This window comes from Mirounga leonina, unplaced genomic scaffold (assembly GCF_011800145.1).
Source record: "Mirounga leonina isolate KUSES-001 unplaced genomic scaffold, KU_Mleo_1.0 Mir_201, whole genome shotgun sequence".
NCBI lineage: Eukaryota > Metazoa > Chordata > Mammalia > Carnivora > Phocidae > Mirounga > Mirounga leonina.
In genome coordinates, this window is record NW_023270504.1 from 22,212,206 (window position 1) to 22,237,064 (window position 24,859).

Consider the following 24,859-nt stretch of genomic DNA (forward strand, 5'->3'; position numbering starts at 1 on the left):
TAGGTAACAGGATAAAATTAAGGAAGGATAAGCTAACTCTTGGCAATATTATTTTGTTACTGGGGGGTGGACATTCCCTCACCCTCTTTCATTAGTTTCACATTCAAGACTGAGATATTCACTCAACTAGATCCTTCCATGTGCATTAGCCCATTTCATAACAACAACAAAAAAAGAACAAAAGAAAAATAACATTTCTCCCCAGAAAAATATATCAGAAATCATGTTAGAAGAGAAAAGAGATATTTAATAGGAAGACCTTTATATAAAAGAAGTCTTTCCTATCCCAACGATGACAAAGATATTTTCAAGGTGAAGGAAGGTTATATGCAGGTAAGAGTAGGAGGAAGACTAATTAAAATAAAATGGGTCTAATGGTCATGGACTCAGTGTCACTAATATGATGGGATCATGCTGTGAGAAAGGCTCCCTAATGTGGAGGACTAGTATCTTCTTTTCAATCCAGGAGTTTCCATCATAAATATCCTGAGATTACATGGGAATTGAAAAAACCACCTAAGCTATAATGGGAGGCTACAGGAATTTTCCTCTCTCAGTAGAGACAATTTTTTTTACATAGATGACTGTCTGAAATTAGATCTAATTCATCATATTTAGCACCTTCTGTTTCCTCATTGATCTTGCAATCTTAATGAATGTTCACGAGTTCTCAGAATAAAGGCAGATAGGGCTCTGGGCACCGCATAGGGTGATGATATGAAAAGTAACAATTTGAAGGTATACTTGGCTGTGGCTAAATGAAAACACTTGAGATTCATTCTGGACAAAATTATAAAAAATAGACCATCCTTGGTTCACTTCAGAGAAAACCACCCCAAATAGAAAAGCAAACAAAAAACCAAGAGGAAATCGCCTTATGAGAAGAGAACAGGGAGATGGGATAGTTGGGATTGAAAACTATTAATTTTCATGATGTTTATCTCTATTTTTTAATTTCATTAAAAATATACTATTTTTAATTTACATGGACAACAAAGCCAAAACATTTTAGAGATATTTATTTATTTATTTTAGAGATTGGGGAGGAGGGACAGAGGGAGAGGGAAAGAGAGAATCTCCAGCAGACTCCCTGCTGAGTGTGGAGCCCAACATGGGGCTTGATCCCAAGACCATGAGATCATGACCTGAGCCAAATCAAGAGTCAGAGACTTAACCGACAGAGCCACCCAGGCGCCCCAAAACCAAAACAGTTTAAATATCCAGAAAGTATAATGTGTGTCCTCCTAGCCCAAGTTAAACATTTGATTTAGATTGTCTTGTAGTTTTCATAACATCACTTAAGTGCATTTTTCCTAATCTTCATACAAGAATGTGAAGAGTGCAGTTTGTAGTCTTATTATACTTATATATATTTTTAAGATTTTATTTACTTATTTGACAGAGAGAGAAAGAGCAAGAGAGCACAAGCAGGGGTAGCAGCAAAGGGAGAGGGAGAAGCAGGCTCCCCGCTGAGCAAGGAACCTGACGTGGGGTTCGATACCAGAACCCTGGGGTCATGACCCGAGCCCAAGGCTGACAGATGCTTAACCCACTGAGCCACCCAGGTGCCCCTTATTATACTTATATTTTAAGAACTAAAACACAGGGCTTTTTCTCTTCCTGGCTCTTTATTAAAAATCAAATTGAGGTTCTTAATTATTATAATTTAATTGAAATATAAAACAAAAAGATGTGTCAATATAAATTTTTAAAGATATATATGCAATAGTTTTAAAAAAGGGAATTGGCTTTTGATATCTGTGATATTAGGAAAACCCCATCCAGGTCACAGACATCAGACCGTACTATGTTCCCACCCTTCTCTGACACAGTCAGAAGCCCCTCAGTTAAATGGGTTGCTCCCTCCCCCGACAGAAAAAGGGAATTGTTCAGTATTTCACACCTAACTTTTAGGAAAAAGGCTTGGGGTTGATTAGAGATTAAGATCTTCAATTTACATCTCAGTGACTTTTTACTGGTGGATAACCATAAGGCAAGAAAGATGTGTAGGATAGAAAAATAAGTATTGCAAATTTATGTGATCAGGCTTGGATTCCATTTACCCTTGCAAAAGCTAAAAACAATCACATGGGAACCACTATTTGGACAAAGATTCAAAATTATTCTACAGAACTCAGCACCATCAAGAGAAGAACACAAATATGTTCCCCTCTAAAGTCTGATGATACACATGAGGAAGCTGTCATATGACACTTTAAGCTCTGAATTAAAACATATAGATATATAGATATCTAGAAAGAACTAAGTTCCAGAAAAGTAAAATGAAGATGGGACTTCCAATTTACTATGCCTTACAAAGAACTTAAATGACATTGATATAGGTCATTTGATGCAAATTATTTTATTTGAATTTCTGCAAAGAAAATTTACAAGAATATATGCATAAAATATATTAAATTTAATATTGAACATATGCATTAAATTACAACAGTCCTGAAATTTTTTACCTTGATGCATTGTTATTACAGATATAGGTGCACAAATTTCACCAATTTTAAAACATTATTTCAAATATATGAAAATTGTATCACAAGACTTGATTTGAAACATTTTACAGATCCCATAAGTAGATAATTAGCAATAATATAAGAGGTAAAGTTATTCTCCTCATTGATCTTGCAATCTTAATGAATGTTAAGTAGTAAGTATAAGGACTTTTTCTCTTATACTACTGAATCTTCACCACCCACCCCTTCCACTCCAAGAAACACTAAATAACTTTTTGTTTACATATAAAACGATATTTATCGTCACAGGGTTCATCCAAAACACTTTGTCTTGCGTTATACATTACACATTTCTCCGGACTTAATTTTTGAACTAATAGCAATCTGTAATGAAAAATAAAATGTTAACATATGAGAAAAGGAAACGAGAATATCTAGGGATTGTGTTTTTTAATTAAATGATAGAATTTTTTAAAGCACTTGAATGAGATATTAATATATTGAGTCAATTGATTTTTATTCAAGAGCCATGTTTTCACAATTTCAGAGCACAGTATTACAAAACCTCAGCTATTGCCCCAATAATCAACAGCATTAAGGCCAAGAATTTTGTGTTTTTGCTGTTGTTATTAATGGTTTTGATATATGGTATACCTCTATTTTGTTTAAAAATGTACTGGATAATCTAGCCTGGGAAAAGAAATCCAAGCATAAGATTCGTCATTGTCTGATGCTGCACGTCCAATGTTTATGAATTAAAATGAGAATTAAAGATTACAAATATACAGAAAATAACCTCAGAATATTTGAAACATGGGAGTATACTGAAAAATAACAGGCTCAAGAAGAGTAAAAAAAATAATAAATATGTTATTTTCCCTGGAGAGCTTCTGTGAAGGTAAGCATCTGTATATGCACATACTCATCCAAGTGCTTATACAAAGCAAAAAAAAAAAAAAAAAATCAAAAGCTGTTTAATGGTCACAAGTACACTAACTTCATGTCAGTTGAGCATAAATTTGGATAATCTAGATGGAACTAAAATTGTTAGATCTCCTTTCTTTTCTGTATTTTCATGCCTTAGACAGGTTATCCTAGCTACAGTGCTCCCAAATGTTACAGTCTCTGGTGAGATCTATAGATAAACTCATAAAAGAGTAAAAAGAGGGGCACCTGGGTGGCTCAGTCGTTAAGCGTCTGCCCTCGGCTCAGGTCATGATCCCAGGGGCCTGGAATCGAGCCCCGCATCGGGCTCGCTGCTCCACGGGAAGCCTGCTTCTCCCTCTCCCTCTGCTGCTCCCCCTGCTTGTGCTCTCCCTCTCTCTCTCTCTCTCTCTCTCTGTCAAATAAATAAAATCTTAAAAAAAAAACAAACTCAACTAAAAAGACCTTAAAAAAAAAAAAAAGAAAGAAAGAACTAAAAGGAAACTTGGCTGCCAGAAACTTACAGATCTTGGGAGACACTGGAGCCATCTTCCCACAACCAGGCATCACATTCTTTATGGTAAGAGAGTCCAATCCAGTAAAAATATTTACTGGAGCTCATAAAATACTGATTGAAAACAAAGACAAACACATTAATCAAACTTGAATCTATTCTGGGAATAATGTACTTTGAAGAAAGTGTCAGCATCAGATTTAGCTTTTTAATCATACAAACTGAAATAATTTTTAATGTCCAGTTTAGAAAGTATAGTCACATGCCTCATATTTCTTCCTTTTCTTCCTTATGTTATTTATTCCCTAATTTCCACAAATATTCATTTAAGATATAGAAATAAATGCCACAAAATATCACTTCTTAAAGGAATAAGACATTAGAGGGAAGTAAGAGTTTTCATGGAACACCTCCTCCAAAGAAGATTAAATCAAATTTGATCCCACATCAACAGTATCTTGAGGATATATTTCATAGATATAGTCTACTTAACTTATACTCAGGACAGGTTCTTCATGCAGCTATAGAAATTTTTCACTTTTTCTTAAATTGGGTAATTTTTTGATCATACTCTCCGTACTTATCACACATTATATCCCAGAGTGATGACAAAAGATATAATTACAAAAGAAATTATAAATTTAATTAATGAACTAAAAATTATGAAGTTATTTTATTAGTCTTTGAATAAAAATAATGGCCTATTATTCGTTCTTTGAATTATCTCTAAAATGTTCCTTGTGCTTTATCTGGAATGTAACTTGATTTTTATTCCTATAATATAAATCTTTGAGAAATTTTATGTAGGTTTTATAATGATTGTTTCAAGATATAGCAAATTAGTAAGTCATTAGTTCAAATAATAACAATCCACTTACTATAATTAAAGACAAACAAAGTATTCAGCTTACTTAGGTAGCATATTTTCCTAGGTCAAAGAAAAGGTAGGAAACCAGAATTAAATACATGCCAATTTATCTCCGTTTTCAATCTGAAGTAGACTGGAATTCTGAGAAACACAGAAATCACGACTCTCTTTCCAGGTTTTTAATTCACCAGAAAAGAAGTAGCAGTTGCAGTGGTACCCAATCCACCCTTTTGGGCAAGAACAACAGTTAGAGCCTAAGAGAGAAAAAAAAAAAACAACACATGACTTATGACATTCAATTTTTTCAATGCTATTTACTCATTCAAAAATCATTTGTTATTTCTTCACTATTTTCCACAAATATTCTTTGAGAATCTACTACACATACTATAGTTCAGGGGCTATTAATGTGAACAAGTCAGACATAACCCTTTTTCCTAATAGAGGTTATAGTCGAGATATAGAGTCAGAACTATATAATTTCCAATCATTTATCTATTATATTTAATGATAATTTTGGTAAGTATACACAAGAATAAGTCAGTATGTTAAACCATAGGGTAGCAGAGTATAAATTGGAGGGTGGCTAAAGAACCTTTTTGAGGAAGTGACCCCAAATTGAGCTCTGTTGTGTAAATAGGAATAAACTAGATTAAAGAGATATTTAAAGGGAAATATTTTAGCATATTTCCCGAGTCAGAAAAGAATATAGCACAAATTGGAGAATTCTGATGTTTGGATATTTTATTTACAAAATAGAGATAAATAAAACAATTAGCTTGAAGTCTAATACTACAGTTTACCAGTGATGGGTCTTGAACATTTACTATCCTCAGTGATAAAAGTCAAGACACATGGTAGGCACTCAAATCTTTGTCAAGTGAATGGTTCTGAAGTGTAGGGTGGAATGGTGGTTACTAGGAGCTGGAGAGTGGGGTAAATGAAGAGATGTTGGTCAAAGGGGACAAACTTCCAGTTAGAAGGTGAATAAGTTCTGGGGATCTAATGCACACAGTTATGATTATAGTTAGCAATACTGTAATATACACTGCAAGTTGCTAAAAAAGTAGATCTTGAATGCTCTCACCATAAAAAAAGAAATGGTAATCATGTGACATGATAGAGGTATTAGTAAATGTTATGGTAGTAATCATATTGCAACATATAAGTGTATCAAATCAACCTGTTGATTACTTTAAACTTACACAGCATTATATGTCAATAATATCTCAATACGGATGGAAAAAATGCAAAGGGGAAAAAGATAAATAAATATGATCACAGAAGATGGCGAGACAATTTGGAGACCATTTGCAAAAAATACCTTAAAAATTGGACTTTGAGCTGGCTTTCACTGGATAAGTAGGGTGTAAAATAACAGAAATCTGTGCACTATATTCTGAGACATGCAAAAAGCAGAAGCAAAGGTAAAGAGATATAAAAGTATGAGCTATGAGCAAACCAGCAGGTAATTAGGATTAACCATAGTATTTACTGTAACTTATATTTGTGATTTAAACATGAGCACTCATATAGGAAAAAAATGTCATTTCAGGCTAATATTTTCCTTATGACTTAAATATGTAAATGATCCATGTTCAATGTAATTTAATGCTTTTTACATTAGAGAATAATGAAATGTTACTATCCTACAATTGGTAGGTAAACTTGCATTACTAAGTGTACTATTCCATTATGCTCTGTGTGAGAAAACCAAGAAACTGTCTATTTCATCCTTTACCAACACTAAGGTTTTCCAAAGTATGGAACCTACCTTTCTGGAGTTCTGTGATTGCATCTGGAGACAATGTTGGCTGAATACTGTGTTTAGGATATACTGTAAGAAATGATTAAAAATTTACTTCATTAGATACAAGCTTATGAAATAATAAAATACTACACATTAATAAAATGAAACCTTTGCATTAAATGGTTTCACCACAGTTATGGTCTTTATACAAACTTGCCTAGAAAAACTTACAATCTTTCAACAAAATTCCCATAGTAGCCATCAAAAAAAGGCAGATTACTCCTAAGATCCCAGAAATCAAATTCCATGAAGTGGTCTGAGAAGCTGTAGTGAAAGAGAGATACAGTGGTTATTTAAAGAACAAAGGCAGGAGCTGAAGATCTTAAAAGCAACATGGTGAGAGAGAATCTAAAACATTCTTTGATTTGATAACCCAATCATCTTGCCAATGAAACACTGGAAAATGAAAATATTCCAATCAGAACTCGCCCCAATACCCAAATTTTTATGTGGTGTAATTTATTCATTACTGAGATTATCTATAACTTTTCTCCTTTACAAGTCCTGTCCCCGTAAAGTGGACTTACCATTTATTTCTTAATTCCACAAAGAAGCTTAGGGATCTGGAGTAAGAAGACATCAGCAGGCATCAGGTTGTGTTTTATGGGCTTACGTAACAGGTATTTATTTTCTCAACAAGAATCACAAGATAATATGATTCCCATTAAGTAGATAAGAAAACTTAAGGTCACTACATCAAAAACTAATGATGTATGGTGACTAACATAACAAAATAAAATAAAATTTTAAAAAAAGAAAACTTAAGGTCCATTAATAATGTTATTTTCTCCAGATACCAAAGCTAGTAAGTATCCAAGTCAGAAATCAAATGAAAGTTTGTCTACCCAGAGTCTTTTACTTAGCAAATTCTGCCATTGGCACAATAGTATACTTGGAAATGTGCCCTTCTAGTCATCTTAGTGCATTCTCTACCTAAGAAATATCTGGCTGCTTGTAGTTTTGTAGAGGTTTTTTTTATAGGGAAGATAAGACATAGGAGCACTCCGGACCTGGTGTGATGTATGGGTAATACCTTGGGGACCTGAATTCATTTCACAGCACATTAAATTATGATATATAAGCAACCATTTTTTACAAGAACATTATGCTTTTTCATACCAAAAATTACTGCTTATTGGCATTTACCCTAAAATAATTTAATGTTAGGAGATTTGGCATTAACATTAGCATACTCCCAAAGAGTCACTAACAGCCCAATGTGTCAAACTATTAATCTAGGTGATTTGGGGTGTCACAGCACAAATAGTAAATTTTTAAAAAACACTTGTAAGCATTGTCACTAATACTTGGCATTCTCTATTTACTTTGGTGCTAACATTATGTGGCTCATAATTTAACCTGGTAAACTCAGTTTACATTCAGAGTTTAGAGCTATCCCCGTCAGAAGCCACTCTTTAAACCTGCTGGAAAATCTTCACAAAATCTTTTCTAAGTTACAGATAAAGAATCAGAAGTGGAAAGTGCTGATACATAGAAAGCCTAAAAATGTCTACTTTTTCCTATAAAACACTGCCCTGAAATTAGCCATATCCCTGAGATGCCTTTTCTGTTTCATTTCATTTTTTTAAATTTTATGACTCGGGCCTCACATACCTGCCATGAGAAAGGATCCAGTATCGATGCCGACAAGGCACAATGTGTGCTTAACCAAGAAGGATGCGTGTTGTGTTGGTTCACAGAGCTGAGCCGGAAGCTAAACAATCCAGAAGTCACGCAGAAAGAAATTTAAAAGAAAAAAAGAGAAAAATTATTTATTTGAACAATGTTCTTGAATCTTCTATTGGTGAATGTATCATATAAACAAGAAGCAGTAAAGTCTCTAGCTTCTAAAATGTTCCAGGAACCACAACACAGGAAATTACCACAGTACATGTGTAATGCAAACCCTCTGACTATCATAAAAGAAAATGAGTGGGATTTTTTTTTTTAATATGTGAATATCAAAGTCATCTTAAAACATCATTTGGAAAACAGGACATGTATGGTTTTCATCCTTTGAGTTTACTGGGAATCTAGGTAGATTTTTTTTATCCTGTTAAATTGTTATCCTGGGGGCACCTGGGTGGCTCAGTCATTAAGCATCTGCCTTCGGCTCAGGTCATGATTCCAGGGTCCTGGGATCGAGCCCCACATCGGGCTCCCTGCTCCGCGGGAAGCCTGCTTCTCCCTCTCCCACTCCCCCTGCTTGTGTTCCCTCTCTCACTGTGTGTCTCTCTGTCAAATAAATAAAATCTTAAAAAAAAAGAAAATTGTTATCCTGCTTCCTTTGTTTTCTTGTCTCAAATTTCACACCCTGAGGCTCTACCTTGAGGGCAATTTTACAAAACTGCCTTGGTGTTACCTGAGGTTAAACTCAAAAAAAGACTTCAGAAGAGCACCAGAACTACCTGACACTTAACAAATTATGGGAGAAAGTGGAGCCATTCTCCCAAAACCAAGTACTAAGTGAATGTCTGACCTAAGATGGTAGGGAGTTCATAAAGCCCTGGTTAGAAACACAGTGGAACATATAAAATAAATCCCAGTCCCTGCAGGCCCAATTACACAAAGAGTCACAGATTTATCTTTGCCTATGCAAATCTGGGCACATTGCATTTTGAGTAAAGTAAATGAATGCCATCAGACTCCGCTATTTAACCACATGTCCAACATGATTTTCTCTTATAATAAGCAAGTAATCACATGACTCATTTCTCTCCCTCTTCCTCTCCCTCTCTTTTTGCCCATTCACTTATGGTTTATAAATCACCACCAAACTGTACTCATCTTAGGAGACATCAGAACATAAATGTCTTAAGCAACACTTTCTTCCTAAGTAATTAGATGTCCCCTCTTGGGACATTTGAATTTAATGAAACTTTGTGAATAAAGCATGTGCGTATGTCTATAGTTTATTTTTTAAAATTTTATTATATTATGTTAATCACCATACATTACACCATTAGTTTTTTTTTACCACAATTTTTTTTATTATGGTATGTTAATCACCATAAATTACATCATTAGTTTTTGATGTAGTTCCATGATTCATTGTTTGCGTATAACACCCAGTGCTCCATTCAGTACGTGTCCTCTTTAATACCCATCACCAGATTAACCCATCCCCCCACACCCTTCCCCTCTAGAACCGTCAGTTTGTTTCTCAGAGTCCATAGTCTCTCATGGTTCGTCTCCACCTCCGATTTCCCCCCCTTCATTTTTCCCTTCCTGCTATCTTCTTTTTTTTTTTATAGTTTCTAAAGTCAGCAAAAGTTTTAAATGCAGCCATAGCAAGAACTTTTTTTTCTTAAAAGGATGGACTAGTTTTTATGTTCATACCTCTAATATGGCTCCACATCTTATTTCAGAGATGCAAAAAAGCCCCATTATTTTAAAACAAATGGTATAAATGAGTTAAAATTGTTATGATTCAAAACAAGTTTAATTGGTTGTTGAATAAAACAATGGATAAAATGAAATTCTACTTTATTTTAAAGCCACATGTTAGAATTATGATTACCTATTTTATCTCCAATCACCTAAAGTATGAAACATGAACCTAATCACTTTATTTAAATGAAACATCACCTGGTAAGAATATGTATTTTTATTCATAATTAAAACAATTTATTTTCATAGGAACACAGGTGTCTGTATTTTAATATTTCATAATGGTCTATTTTTATTCATTGTAAATTTTCATAAGAGTTTCTTAACCTTTTCCCAGAAACCTGAATTTTATGCTCTTCACATAATTTGGTATGGCACCTTATGTCAGTTTTATAATAATTATTTTAAGGTACAAGGAACAACCAGATAATTTGTTCAAATGTTCATTCAATAACCTAACAATCAAATCAAAAACATTCAGCTTAATCTTGAAGTGTTTTTCAATGTCACCCAAAGGAAAATGTGTGACACTCAGTTTGAGAAAATATTGATTCATCTCTACTCTCTAACTGAAATACCCTAAAACTCTAAAATATAACAATACACCAATTCAATCAATCCTCAAGCACAGGAGACCCCAGCTCTCTCTCATTTGTGCTTCATTACAAAGGAGGTAGCCCTTGAATCTATTCCCAATCCACTCTGGAACAGAACAGAGAAACAGAGGAGGGAGAGATGACTTCAGAAAGAAAAAGGACTCATATTAAAATTGAAATTTGAGCATGAGCTTGTAGGATAAATTGGACTTGGAAATACAGAACTGTGGTTACAGTGAGAGTAGATAACAGACATGCCTCAAACCAATACCTAAATAAGATGGAAAAAATTCAACACACATATTTTCTTCCCATCTTTTTAAATAAAATATACATTTTGAAAAGTTATAAAAGCAAAAATTCTAACGAATTATCAAAGGCAAGACCTGCAACTACCACCCCCATCAAGAAATAGAACATTTCCAGCACCCCCAAGATCTTTCCTCACTTAAACTAGTACTACTACTCTCTTTCTCCTTCCGGATATCACCACCATCTTGACTCCAAAACTATCTTAACCTCAAATGCAAACCATAGTTTAGTTTTGCCCATTTCTTAAATTTATATAACTAGAACAACATAAAATAAACTCTTCTGTTTCTAGCTTATTTTCCTCACATTCTTGAGAGAGTCATCCAAGGATCCCTCTCCATCTTGTTGAAACTGACTAGGCCATGTGCAAATTACTGTGGCTAGTGGATAAGACACATTGATTGGTTTGAATCAGTTGGGGTCTAATTTGGACACTGGAGTGGGGTCAACTTTACTCAAAACAAAATGAATAGTAATGATCATCTAAAGGAAATCTAAAGCACTAAATTTCTAGAAAGATGAACTTTGGGAAATTGTTGACCCCTTTCAATAATTTTTAGTTTTTGTTTGTTTGTTTGTTTTATTTCCTTTATTTTTTTCTTAAAATAGGTCTTTATGAATGAGTCTACCACTGATCAACATGTAAAACTTTATTTTGAAGCACAGAAAAAGAGTGAACTTCTTATTGTGTACCAATTATAATCAATTCAAGTCCAGATTCATCAAGAAACAGTGTTATAAAGATGAGCAATGACTTCCATGAGCTTTGATTTGAAAACATTTAGCACATCCACCATCTCTGAATTTACTATTTTTTTTAAGTAGGCTCTACACCCAGTGTGGGGCTCGAACTCATGACCCTGAGATCAAGACCGGGGCTGAGATCAAGAGTCAGGTGCTTAACCTACTGAGCCACCCAGGTGCCATGAATTTACTATTTCTGAGGTGGAATGAATATTTTGTTAAAGAATATAACAGGGCGCCTGGGTGGCTCAGTTGCTTAAGCGACTGCCTTCGGCTCAGGTCATGATCCTGGAGTCCCGGGATCGAGTCCCGCATAGGGCTACCTGCTCAGCAGGGAGTCTGCTTCTCCCTCTCCCGCTCCCCCCTCTTGTGCTCTTTCTCTCTCTCACTCTCTCTCTCAAATAAATAAATAAAATATTTTTTTTAAAAAAAAGAATATAACAGAATTTGACTTTAGAGAGAGGATAGTGTAGTTGAGACATAAGAAAGTAAAAAGAAGATAGCTAGTGCTAATACCAAGAGAATGCACTATCTTCTGTTAACCTCTTTTTTTTTTTCACTTTTTATATTGCAATGCTTATAGATTGACGTAAAGTGCAAAATTAATAAGTACAGGTAGTTCCCTGGTACCCTTCATTCAGTTTTCCCCATGGTAATATCTTACACAATTAGAGTATAATATCAAATCCATGACATTGACATTCATACAATCCATAAACTATTCAGATTTCACCAGCTTTATATGCACTTATTTGCTTGAGTGTGTGTGTATGTGTATAGTTTTATGCAGTTTTGTCTTGTGTATAAATTTGTGTAACCACTATCATATAATCTCTGTTTTTATATTTTAGAAAGTAATTACCACCATTTATTTTGTTACTCTGAAGTTTGATTGTTAAAGAAAAGACAAAGTAAATGACTGGAACTTTTCCTTTGTTTACCAATTTTCATTTTAATAAGTTGATTTAGTGGGGGAAAAATTTAACATTTATTGAGCAAATATCACATGTCTATTCTACTGTTTAATTGAATGTCTCATTAAGTGTATGAGTACACATTTACCAGTATCAGTACATTTAATTCTAGTAAAATATTTGAGCACTCTACTGTTTCATTGATGTAGAAATTTGTTAATACATCAGAAATTCTGTTTTATCCAATACTTTCTTTAATGTAAAGATTATACAAGTAAACATAGCAATAAGAAATCATTTAAATTTTTCCCACCTTTGAATATTCTTGTCCCAGAGTTAAAGATCCTGACATCACTTTAAATTGAGTAACCAGATTCTTATTGGTCATTCAGTTCCACCAATAGAGCTTTCCTAAGAGTTGACCAGAATTGTTTCTTACAGGATCTTGCTCTGGCCTTCTCTAAGGAGTTGAGATGATCATTTTGTAGCTCCATCAAGTGAGGAAATATTTGCCATTAGTAGAAATGCTGATTTTTCAGTTCTTATTCAATACCTTGTTTTAATTTGATCTCGGGTCTTTTACCCAATATCTGTGCAATTATATTATGGGTTTTAGATACTGCACTGTTGTTTTGACAAGTAGGGTATCATTTTACAGTTGTGATTTAAATGACCATTTAAATCCAATCATGGATATTAACCAAAGATGTTAAACAAGAATGTTTCCCTTTTTTCCCATGAAATTAAAAGTACCAGGAAACTCCTACCCATCAAAAGAAGTAGAAAAACAAGCAACAAAACCAAAGAAACAATCAACTCTGCATCTGGCTCAGGAAGAGCTTATTCAGATTCAGATGAAAGAAAAAATAATAATGTGAAGGTTTGGGGTATATTTAGATTTTTCTCAGCACTTGAACCTCCCTAATAGCTGTTTTATAAAGTAAGATGTCTACACGGGAAAAGAAGCATTCAAAATAATGTCCTAATCGGTAACATAGATTTTGGATAAAACATTGGCAATCTCTGATTATTAAGGGCAGAGAGGGGTTTATAAAACCAGAATGGGGGAAAAAAAACGTACAATTTGTTTCAAAATTTCTTAATCGCAGCCTTTAAAGCATATGTCTTCTAATTACTAAGTCCCATCGCAGGAGACTTCGGTAGAGTGTAAGACCTCATGTAAGAGTCGCAAAGACCTTGTTGGCTGCAGCTGTGGCTTGTCGGTCCCCATGTAGATGGAAACAGTTTGTCTGCGGTGAGCTGGTGGTGGGTCTTTAGGTTCTCACTCTGAAATAACACCCCAAAGTGACACATTGTTTACTTCCTAAAGTCTAAAACTGAAGTATTTTTACTAAATATCTGTGGAACGGCACAGAGCCTCTTTCTTGACTTTAGACAAAAATACATGCATGATAAAACTCTATGATCAGTATCTCTTGATGAAACTTGAGCATAAAGAAAAAATAGGGGAAGTAAAAGAATTCCCTAAGAATAGTAAGACACATAAGTACCAAACAGGAGGTTACTCAGATCAGTAAAAGCCTATCAGTCTGGAAAACTCACCTTTTAGTTTTCATACTGATCTCTTGTCCAGTGAAGATCAATTAACCTATACATTTCCAAAATCCAGTAGCGTGAACTAAATTTGAAGGAAAAGAGGCATATAAAGGATTATTCTTTTTTTCTTAAAGATTTTATTTATTCATTTGAGACACAGAGATACAGAGAGAGAGAGAGAGAGAGCATGAGCAGGGAGAGAGGCAGAGGGAGAGGGAGAAGCAGGCTCCCTGCTGAGCCAGGAGCCCGATGTGGGGCTCGATCCCAGGACCCTAGGATCATGACCTGAGCCGAAGGCAGACGCTTAACCATCTGAGCCACCCAGGCGCCCCATAAAGGATTATTCTTAAAAATGTTATAATGTGTCTCTAATTCTTTAGTAGAGAAGTAGTCTTTTATTTATTTATTTGTGATTTTATCAAGTTATACAAAAACAAATATATCGTTTAGGTGGTACATAGATTTGGCAAGAAAAGGAGAGAAAGAAGGAAAGGAGAGAAGAAAGAAAAAAGAAAGAAGAAAGAGAGAGAGAAAGAAAGAAAGAAGAAAGAAAGAAAGAAGAAAGAAAGAAAGAAAGAAAGAAAGAAAGAAAGAAAGAAAGAAAGAAAGAAAGAAAAAGAAAGAAAGAAAAAGAAGAAAGAAGAAAGAAAAGAAAAAAGAAGGAAGGAGAAAAGGAAAGAGGGAAGGAAAGAAAAAAGTTACGAGGGTGGCACAGAAACTATTAACAGAAGCTATTAGACTCAGTTTCCAACATTTCTAACATTCTAGTTTTTCCATTTATATCATTTTTCTCATTCTGTAATAACGCCAATGATAATGATACCTTACACTTTATTTTCCTTTAAATTCACACAATTTTCATAATATATTATAATTTTCATATCTAATAATTATCTTTAAAGCAGTTAAATATTTTTCAGTTTACTATATGCCAGGCTTTGTGGTAGATCTTTTGCATAATTTACTTTATTTAGCATTATTTCTTAAGTTATATAGTTGAAAACACAGAGGATTATCAAGGGAAGTATGCTTTAAGTCAACTAGCTAGCAACAGCTGAGCCGAGACTCACTAAGCTTTTTCTACCTCTAATAGATCAAAATATAGAGAGTCACTTTTCATAACTGTAAGATGATGTATATTATTTGTCCTTCATTGTCCTAGTAATTTTGAATCTTCAATTTTTAGATACATAAATAACCATAGATGTATTGGATGCATATTTTCTATATAATAATAACATATATCTGTATATATCTATAAATATATAAATATTTAAGTTTAAGGGCACCTGGGTGGTTTGGTCGGTTAAATGTCTGCCTTCAGCTCAAGTCATGATCCCAAGGTCCTGGGATTTAGCCCCGCATTTGAATCCCTGCTCAGTGGGGAGTCAGCTTCTCCCTCTCCCTCTGTCCCTTCCCCCACCCCTGTCTGTGCTCTCTTTCTCTCAAATAAATAAATTAAATGTTTTAAAAAATATATTTAGTGTTTAATAATACACATAATATTTAATAAATTATAAATATGTAAATATATGCATGCACACATACTAGACTATGTACCATTTATTTTTATGAAGATAAAACCTAGATTTCAACAGATCATTAAACTAGATTGTCACCAAAATTTTGTATAACCTCTAATAGCTTTCAGTTATATGCTTTGCTTCCTGGTTTGCCTGTTTTCATTCTTTCTGTCTTCTAAAAAATATAACATATTTTTAATCTGTCTATATACACTAATATCTATTTGTGAATTTAATGATACTTTCAGATATAAAATAATTCACTTTAAGAGGATATTGGTACCAAAGTGGATGCTTCTTTTTAAAATTTTTTAGGTTTGTTTGCAGTTAGACTTCATAGGAAAAAAAAAAAAGATTTTACCCTGCTCCCTCTTTCTATTCTGTGTGTGTGTGTGTGTGTGTGTGTGTGTGTGTGGTAGGAGAGGTGATAAATCTTTAACCAGAAAGATATAAGTGCAAAGTTAACATTATAACTTGTCAGTAGCAATTAAATATATTTACTATTCACTGTATGTGAATATCATGTTTACAATGTTCCAGGCAGACACTAACAGGTAGAATGATGAGAATAAATGTTATCTCTAATTTTAAGATCTCTGCCTAGTGAAAAGTTTAGAAAATTGTAACTCAATTTTTTAGTAACATAAGAAGGGTGCATCCAACATGCTATGAGATAATAGAGTTAGGTCTGGTAAGTCAGCTTCATGACATGAAGTAGAAAATATAAATTGTCTCAGTTGAGATAAACCTTCTTTGTCAGTGATAAAGACTTTGTTTTTATTTTCCTGTAACCTTAAGATAATCAAAAATTTTTATATTACATATACTACATTTTACAATTTACTTGTTTAACATGAATTTTTCCCGGTTATAGTCACCTTCAGATTGCTGGAAATTAAAAAAAAGGAACAGAAATAGCCTGTATCCTGATTACTTTCTCCCAAGTCATTTAAATGCAGTTGATACTCTTAGTCTTTGCAGTGACTGGCATGAGAAGAAAGTGAGTGTTGAGTGTTGTTATTCCACTATGAACACTGTAAGAATGTTGATCAATAGGCTGAGGTATCCCAGAAGAGTATCATATCTTGGCTATTTGCCTTGTTGTATCATTAAAGTGAAATACTAAGTGTTTTGAAATTGCCATTAGTTAAATCTGAATGAGTTTCATTCTTCCTCTTCAACAGTAAATAGAGAACAGAATCACATTTTCTATTATATGAGAATTATAAATTTTTATGGCTAGAGTAGGAAGAACTTTGATGAAAAAGTAAATTGATACCTGAATATGTTAAAGCCAATATTTTGAAAAAAATACTATTTTAAAGATAGTTCATATTGAAATTATTAAGATTTTCCCCAACTCTTATGTTAACAAGCATCAATACTTCCTTTGAAGATATTTCAAGCTAAACTCAATGTCTTTACTTAAGGAATATTCCTGGGTAGCTGCTAAGTGCCAGACACTCTTTTGGATGCTTTGAATACAATAACCCACAAAAGAAAAAACAATCTGTGTTTTGTGGTATTTTAACTCTATTACAGGAATCTAGCAATAAGACCACACATACGTAAAAAGAGTTTATCAGATGGAGAAATATAAAACAAAGAAGGAGGACTTGAAAAGCTGGGACAGCTGTGAAGTGTGATGATAAAATTTTAAAGCAGATGATGAAGGAAAGCCTCACTGTGAAAAAGATAACTGAGCAGACAGGAAAGAGGTGAGTGAGTGAAGGGACACCTGGGTGGTTCAGTCGGTTAGGCAGCCAACTCTTGATCTCAGCTCAGGTCTTGATCAGGGTTGCAAGCTCAAGCCCCCATTGGGCTCCACACCTGAGTGTGAGCCTACTTGAAAAAAAAAAAAGAAAAATGAAAAAGAAAAGAGGTGAATGAGCAAACCATGCAGCAGGGGAAGGAGCACTGAATGCTTGTGGCCTCCACAGTTGCAGTGTAAGTACTCATTTGGCTCTTTTATTGACATTAGCCTGCAGCTGTTACTAGGAAATGTACAATCTAAGCCCAGAAGTGCTTCTCACTTAACCGAGTGAGCCACCCAGGTGCCCTGTTGATTCTTCCAACTGTTTCAATAGCTGAGATTTCAAGCAAATTTGTTATCTTGGATCTCTACTTTTTTTCAGTAGATCCCCTGCTTCATGATTTGTAGCCCCAAGTTATATTCCTAGAATCATCCTATCATTGACCATCCCATTCCACTGAATGCTCACCACTTTTCCCCCCAAAAGGAGATGACTCCCACTTCCAAAGTGGATGCAAAACACTTGTTCCACTTCCAAAAGACCATATATCAGAAAAGAGTAGTTTCTGTCCCATGTTGGGCACTAACAGTAATGAAACAGGACAAACACCACAAAGACACAAGATACAACTCAAGGAAACTCAGGGATAGTAGGATGTACATGGTGCAGAAGACTCTGCTCATACTATAGAGAGGCATGCTTGCCTGGGTACAATCAAAGCCACTGTAGATAGGGCTATGAGAAAGCAATCTTGATTTCATTCAGATTCATATGTTTATAAAGAGGTTGAAGATGTCAGGAAGAATTTTACCTAAGCTAGATTCACAACATCCTATGGTAGGCTAACACTCAGAAAAATACTTAATGCCAAGGGAATAAAAGTCAACAGTGAACAACATCTTTCACCACAGATACAAAAGATATGCATTTAAAAATTAGGGAAACACAACAAAAGGTTACAATAAAATGTTTGGGGTAACAAATTAGGATTTATTAGAGATTTCTTATCAGAGATCAATTTATGTCATTTTGAATATTTTTTAGCTCCAAATTTAACCTTTGATATATAAAAACACTGATTTGGTCCTTGAAAATTCCTGAAGGACTAAGGCAATAACTAGTTAATGAATTATTTATATGTTAAAATGTTAATTCTTAGGAGAAAAAGGAAATAATTAGAATTTTCCATGTTCAGGATCAAAATAAATTAATTAAACATATCTATATTCAGGAAGAAACAGTGAGGAAAATGCTAACGGGGGACTTAGAAGACAGAACTTCACAGTTGCACAACCAACCAGGACGTGATTCAGAACAAGCCACCTCTCAAGGTATCAACTGCAGCACTGCTAGAGTGCTTAGATCTAAATCAGCGATTTTCATACTTTTATCTTTTAGAGCAGAACTTTTATATAAATAAAATTTTAAGTTGAGATATAAACCAATAAAATACACAAAACCCAGAAGTATTATTACGGAAGCCAGGGCTACCCTCCCATTTAACTCTCCCCACACTTGCCTTGGAGGATCTAAGGTTGCTACTTTTAAAACTTATAAGCAACTTATTTAGATGATCAACATCCATTCTAACATTCAAAATCTATGATTTTTTATTGAAGTATAGTTAATGTACAATATTATATTAGTTTCAGGTGTACAATATAGTGATTCAACAATTCTATGCATTACTTAGTGCTCTTCATGGTAAGTGTACTCTTAATCCCCATCACCTATTTCACCCATCCCCCCCCACCCATCTCCCCACTGGCAACCACCAGTTCTCTATATTTAAGAATCTGTTCTTTTTGTTGTCTCTTTTTTTTTTCTTTGTTTGTTCTTTTTCTTTGTTTCTTAAATTCTACATGAGTGAAATTATATATTTATTTGTTTTAATACTCACAATTTAGTAGATCTGCTTAAACTATATTCCTATTTCTAGATTTTGCTTGATTTTTTTTTTTCTGAACCAGACCAATACAGTGAAAATAAGTCCTTTTTGATTGAATTAAATTCTATAAAGAATCTGAACCCATAACATTGTAAACATCAGGCTTGGACTGTTTTACTATCTTTACATATCTGGCTCTTAATATCAATGGGCCACAGCAGACGTTCATGGTTAGTTTTCACATGTATTGACTCAAGACTAAATTGATAATTGATTAATATGTGTAGCAGATGGTTATAATGTGACCCCCAAATACTATCTTCTTGAATTCATGTCCTTGTGCCCTTCCCTTCCATTTCAAACCTGAACTGACCTCGTTACTTGCCTTGACCAATAGAATGTGGTGGACATGGTGTTTCTTTCTCAAGTTCTCTAACCAAGCTCTTAAGAGGCCCTGAATCTTTTTCTCTCTTGTGAAGAACTAAGTTACCAAGCAGTCTGGGTTATCATGCTGGCAAGGCCACATGGTGAGATGGGTCACAGAAGATGAATAGCCATGAAGGGAAAGAAGTCTTTGACAATAAAGACCAAGGAGAGACAGGCTTCAGCCTTGCAGCCATCTTAGCTGAAGGGCAAGACAGAATTAATGGAATCATGGAGGCTTCCGTCCCAATAGCAGCTCCATGAGTGAAGCCGGCCAACATTATATGGAACAGAAAGAAGAACTATCCCATCTGGGCGCTTCCCAGCCAACCCACAGAAACATGAGAAACAAAATATTTGTTGCTCTAAGCCATTAACCTTTGGTGTGGTTTGACACACAGCAATAGATAACCAAAACAGTATGAGATACACAAGTAGTTTCAAAGGCTCTCTCAAAGAAAAAAGAACTTACCCATTTGAAATCTTTACATTGTCTTGTTCCACTATTTTCTCTAAGAGTTGTATGTCCTTTCATTCCTTCACATACATCATTTTTACATATGTTATCTAAAGCATTTCAAAGAAATCTATCACATCTTATCTAGTCAGGACACTTCAGTTTCATTTCAATTTTAATTAAAATTTTAATTTTAGTACATTCTTAGTTTCAGTCACATCACACATATAAAATATATTCAAAAAGTAACATTATTTGTACATTAAACCTAATAAAATGTTTAATTTAAAACAAGAATTATGGAGTAGTCATTATTTGGAATCAGTAACAGATCTGATTCATTAATCACAGATTTTCTTTAACTTACCTTCATATCTAAAGTGTCTTGTTGATTGTTAATCTCTATCTCCTCTGGTCCTGTCTTTAGCATTTTCCTTGTGCTGTATGATATTTCATCTTAATATGATCACTATTACATAGCTATTTTCTTCTTTTCATTTACAATTTTATTTCATTCTATTTCCCTTTATTTTTTTACAAATATAAATAATAAACTTTAAAATATAATCGAGGCATGCCTGGGATGCTCAATCGGTTTGAATGACTGACTCTTGATTTTGGCTCAGGTCATGATCTCAGGGTCCTGGGATGGAGCCCCAAATCAGGCTCCACACTTAGCAGGGAGTCTGCATGAGGATTGTCTCTCCCTCTCCCTCTGCCCCTCCCCCTGCTCATTCTCTAAAATAAATAAATAAATCTTTAAAAAAATAAAATATATTTGAATAAATTTTCTCTGAACTCTAATAGTAGATCTAATACTTGTTTAAAACTGTGTTAAAAAATTAACAATAATGAAAAGCATATTTCAGGATTACAAGTTATGTTTAAAATGGTAGCAGTTTTCTTTTGTTTTTTTTTAGATTTTATTTATTTGAGAGAGAGAGAGAGCACAAGTGGGGGGGAGGGGCAAGATGGGAGGGGGAGGAGCAGACTCCCTGCTGAGCAGGGAGCCCGACATAGGACTCATCCCAGAACCTTGGGATCATTACCTGAGCGGAAGACAGACGCTTAACCAACTGAGCTACCCAGGCATCCAGTAGCAGTTTTCTAACAATAAAATTTGACGTCCATTTTTTTTTAATGGAAAAGTAAAAGATGAATTTGGATGATTTTATATTGTAATTTTCTTTCCATCCCCTCCCTTTGTTGTTTTCAGATATCATTAAAACTAAAAGATAATTGAATGGCACATGATAATGTATCAAGACAGCTTGCATGGTTAATATCTACATTGTTCAAATAAAAGAATAAAAACATTTTTATGAGAACATGTTAGTTCTGACTGAGCCAACTAGAGTTTGAGATAAAAGATTTTTCTTCCCATTTGATCTGTTGTGTGAGTTTATAATTAATGAGTCTAAGCTATTTTTTTTCTCATTTTTCTCCTTAAATGAGATGCACTAATTACAGGTAAAATTCTGTATTCAAACTACTCACTGAATTGAATTGGCCTCAGCCAACATAGTGAATAAAACAGCATGAATAGGGGCACCTGGCTGGCTCGGTCTTTAAGCGTCTGGCTTAGGCTCAGGTCATGGTCCCAGGGTCCTGGGATCGAGCCCCACATTGGGCTCCCTGCTCTGCGGGAAGCCTGCTTCTCCCTCTCCCACTCCCCCTGCTTGTGTTCCCTCTCTCACTGAGTCTCTCTCTGTCAAATAAATAAATAAAATCTTTAAAAAAAGAAAACAGCATGAACAACAGAGCTTCATAGGCTTAGCATTGGAATATGAAAGATCTAGATTCAAAGCTAAGCTCTACCACTTTCTAGCTTGGTGAATTAAATAAATTACAACTACTCAGCCAGAATTTCATAATTTCTAAAATTATATGTTTAACTCATTGGTTTGGGGATGACTAAATAAAATGAGTGTAAATTACAGCGTACAAAATAATTATGCTGACCTACAAAAGATAAATGGTGTTTTATTAGTAGTAGCCAGATGAAAAGGACAAGATAAATGCAGATATCATACAGAAGACAAAATAGGAAGATCACTAATTCCTCCCTTTCATGGCAGAATGTGGAGTTCTGTAGTTGCTGATATCGCAAGGTTTCTGCATGTCAGATAAATAGTAAAGGTTATTCCCCACCTGCTGTCCATTTCCCTTTCTGCAACCACCAACAGTTGTCTGGACAACAAACAGTCCTGGAGTCATTCAAAGGAGATGTCACGCTGGATTTATGCTCATTGGTGTGAATACCATTTCTCATCACACCTTTGAAGTTGCAGGAAATACTGACAGTATAGGGGACATTAAGCTATATATAAGAAAAAAATAAGCAAGATTCTGAGCTGGTTCAGAGGGCAACAAGTACTACTCTGAGAATGGGAACTAGAGAATGAGGACAGAGGGGCAGGAGGGCGAGGAAAGCACACTTTGCTTTTGTCACTGAAATCACTGTTTAGATTTGGAACCAGTCTTTTTTCTGGACACCAGTAAAGTAATGAGGAAACTCAAGGACCTGGATAGGAGTTTAGTATCTCCCTCTCATTTGAATGAAAAGTGGCCCATTGATGTGCTTTTGATTTTTGGTGTTACTGATGTTTCCTCTAGATGGATTCAAACTTTATGAAAATAAATGTTTATTTTTTAAATAATAATGTCCATAACAAAGGTATAGAAAATTAAAAAACTGAAACAAGCTAGAATTAAACTTATTCTGATCATTTCCTGATAATACCCCTCCAATGGAGACTCGTATGATGTTACAGTCTGTTACTGACAATAGCTGGAGTTTGACAATATTCTATCAGTTTTAAAACTTCTAGAGTTGTAGACAAAACTTCCAAAACTTGAAGACAGTGAAAGGCATGGGCCTATTTTTATTTTTTTTTAAGATTTTTATTTATTTATTTGTCAGAGAGAGCACAAGCAGGGGGAGCAGCAGGCAGAGGGAGAAGCAGGCTCCCTGCTGAGCAAGGAGCCCAATATGGGACTCGATCCCAGGGTCCTGGGATCATGACCTGAGCCAAAGTTCCTGTCGTGATGCCTGGGTGGTTCAGTCAGTTAAGTGTTTGCCTTTGACTCAGGTCATGATCTCAGGGTCCTGGGATCAAGTCCCATATCAGGTTCCCTGCTCATCCGGGAGCCTGCTTCTCCCTCTCCTCCCTGCTCGTGCTCTCTCTCACTATCTCTCTTTCTCTCAAATTAATAAGTAAAACCTCAAAAAATAAAATAAAAAATAAAATAGCTCCTGTCTTGTCGTTACCTATCTCTGGTAGGCTTGACAGAAAAAAATAATATGAGAGTGGGGATTGTATCTCTTTGGTTTAGTTCTGTATCTACAGCTCCCAGAATCATGCCTAAACCACAGCAGATTTTTAAAAAATAACTATCTGTTTAATGAATGAATGTGTGAATATGGAAATGGAATCAGGTGATAAGTAGATGTATAAAAACTGAATGACACTTAAAAACCAGATGAAGTCTGAAGCAACACAACTGTCTCAGTACCATGGAAATTATGATATCAGTGGAATAAGCTAATGTGAACAAGGCACACAGAGAATCTGGAAAAATAACATATAGCTAAATGAGAAGACAATACAAAGGCAAAAAATATTTTTAAAAAAGAATGTTTAGAATTCAAAACCAATTTCTAATTGATCCCAATCAGATGATCACTTTGTTCCCTTCTTCAGCCTGTTAAACGTGAGGTGTCAAAAGTCAGTAGTTTCAAGTGTGTAAGTCTGGTTCTTTTTGTTAGGTCTGTAAACTTGAATGGGTTACAGAACCTCTTTGATATTTATTTTCATCATCAGAAAAGGTAAAATGCAAGGAAGAGTTTATTAGAAATATATTGTAAGAATAGTTTAATGTATCAACATAAAGATAACTTATAAACACTTTTAACATCTAATAAGTGCTCAAAAACATTAGGATATATACATATATAATGTATATGTAATATATAATGTGTATATATTATGGACAGGGGCCATTAATTACATTCAGTTTGGAGATTAAAGTTTTTCAAGAAGGCTGTCTGGATTCAGATATGACTCTGGCTCTTCTGGTCAGACTTCATCAGCAGCTCAGTGCACATTATGTGTGTAAAAGTTGCACTTACTGTACAGAATATTTCTAACCACAGACTTGTTGCTGCTTGAAATAACATTTAATGCTTACACTAGCCTTGACATGACTGTACCATCCTGGGGATGGTAAATGGGTATTGGGCAGAGGAAATAGCATGTCTGCTATTTTGTAACTACTATAAAAGATACTGGGAATCAAAGCAGTTTACCTGGTCGTGGAACAGAAGATAAAGTTTAAGGAAGAGATGGGGCTCCTTGGGTGGCTCAGTCGTTAAGCGTCTGCCTCCGGCTCAGGTCATGATCCCGGGGTCCTGGGATCGAGTCCCACATCGGGCTCCCTGCTCCATGGAAAGTCTGCTTCTCCCTCTCCCACTCCCCCTGCTGGTGTTCCCTCTCTCGCTGTGTCTCTCTCTGTCAAATAAATAAATAAAATCTTTATAAAAAAAAAAGTTTAAGGAGAAGACGAGGAGACCAAAAGTGAGGTTTGCAAGCCTGGATGTGGAGGTCATTATCACTTTAATGTCATTATCTGTGTCATTATCATGTGGGCAAACGTGACCACGGAAATGACACTAAATTCAGAATTATGACAGCATTTACCCACTAAGAGGGGAGGA

At 34.8% G+C, this 24,859-nt stretch overlaps 1 protein-coding gene across 3 annotated transcripts; it reads right to left on the reverse strand.

The window, feature by feature from the left end:
* Window positions 1-1,763: 1,763 nt before the first annotated feature.
* On the reverse strand, window positions 1,764-24,599 carry LOC118025671 (natural killer cells antigen CD94-like). 3 transcript variants are annotated; one of them, XM_035028232.1, is made up of 9 exons: window positions 20,158-20,505; window positions 14,104-14,179; window positions 12,854-13,827; window positions 8,199-8,298; window positions 6,756-6,848; window positions 6,549-6,611; window positions 4,877-5,028; window positions 3,917-4,020; window positions 1,764-2,852 (listed from the first exon to the last, which is right to left on the reverse strand). In XM_035028232.1, the coding sequence occupies exons 3-9, from the start codon at window positions 12,926-12,928 to the stop codon at window positions 2,732-2,734; spliced, it is 708 nt and encodes a 235-aa protein (XP_034884123.1). In that variant the 5' UTR covers window positions 12,929-13,827; window positions 14,104-14,179; window positions 20,158-20,505; the 3' UTR covers window positions 1,764-2,731. The 3 variants fall into 3 exon arrangements, with proteins under 3 accessions (XP_034884123.1, XP_034884125.1, XP_034884124.1); XM_035028234.1 differs by lacking the exons at window positions 12,854-13,827; window positions 20,158-20,505 and adding an exon at window positions 24,452-24,599; XM_035028233.1 differs by lacking the exon at window positions 20,158-20,505 and having other exon boundaries at window positions 14,104-14,241.
* Between the last annotated feature and the right edge of the window lie 260 nt (window positions 24,600-24,859).

What these genes read in the sequence shown, in the direction of transcription:
- LOC118025671 (XM_035028232.1), bottom strand. Translation starts at nt 12,928, where the DNA reads ATGACCAATAAGAATCTGGTTACTCAATTTAAAGTGATGTCAGGATCT. An exon ending in TGGATCCTTTCTCATGGCAG is followed by an intron (nt 6,849 to 8,198) that starts GTATGTGAGGCC and finishes CTTTCACTACAG; the next exon opens with CTTCTCAGACCACTTCATGG. An exon ending in GGGAATTTTGTTGAAAGATT is followed by an intron (nt 6,612 to 6,755) that starts GTAAGTTTTTCT and finishes CATTTCTTACAG; the next exon opens with TATATCCTAAACACAGTATT.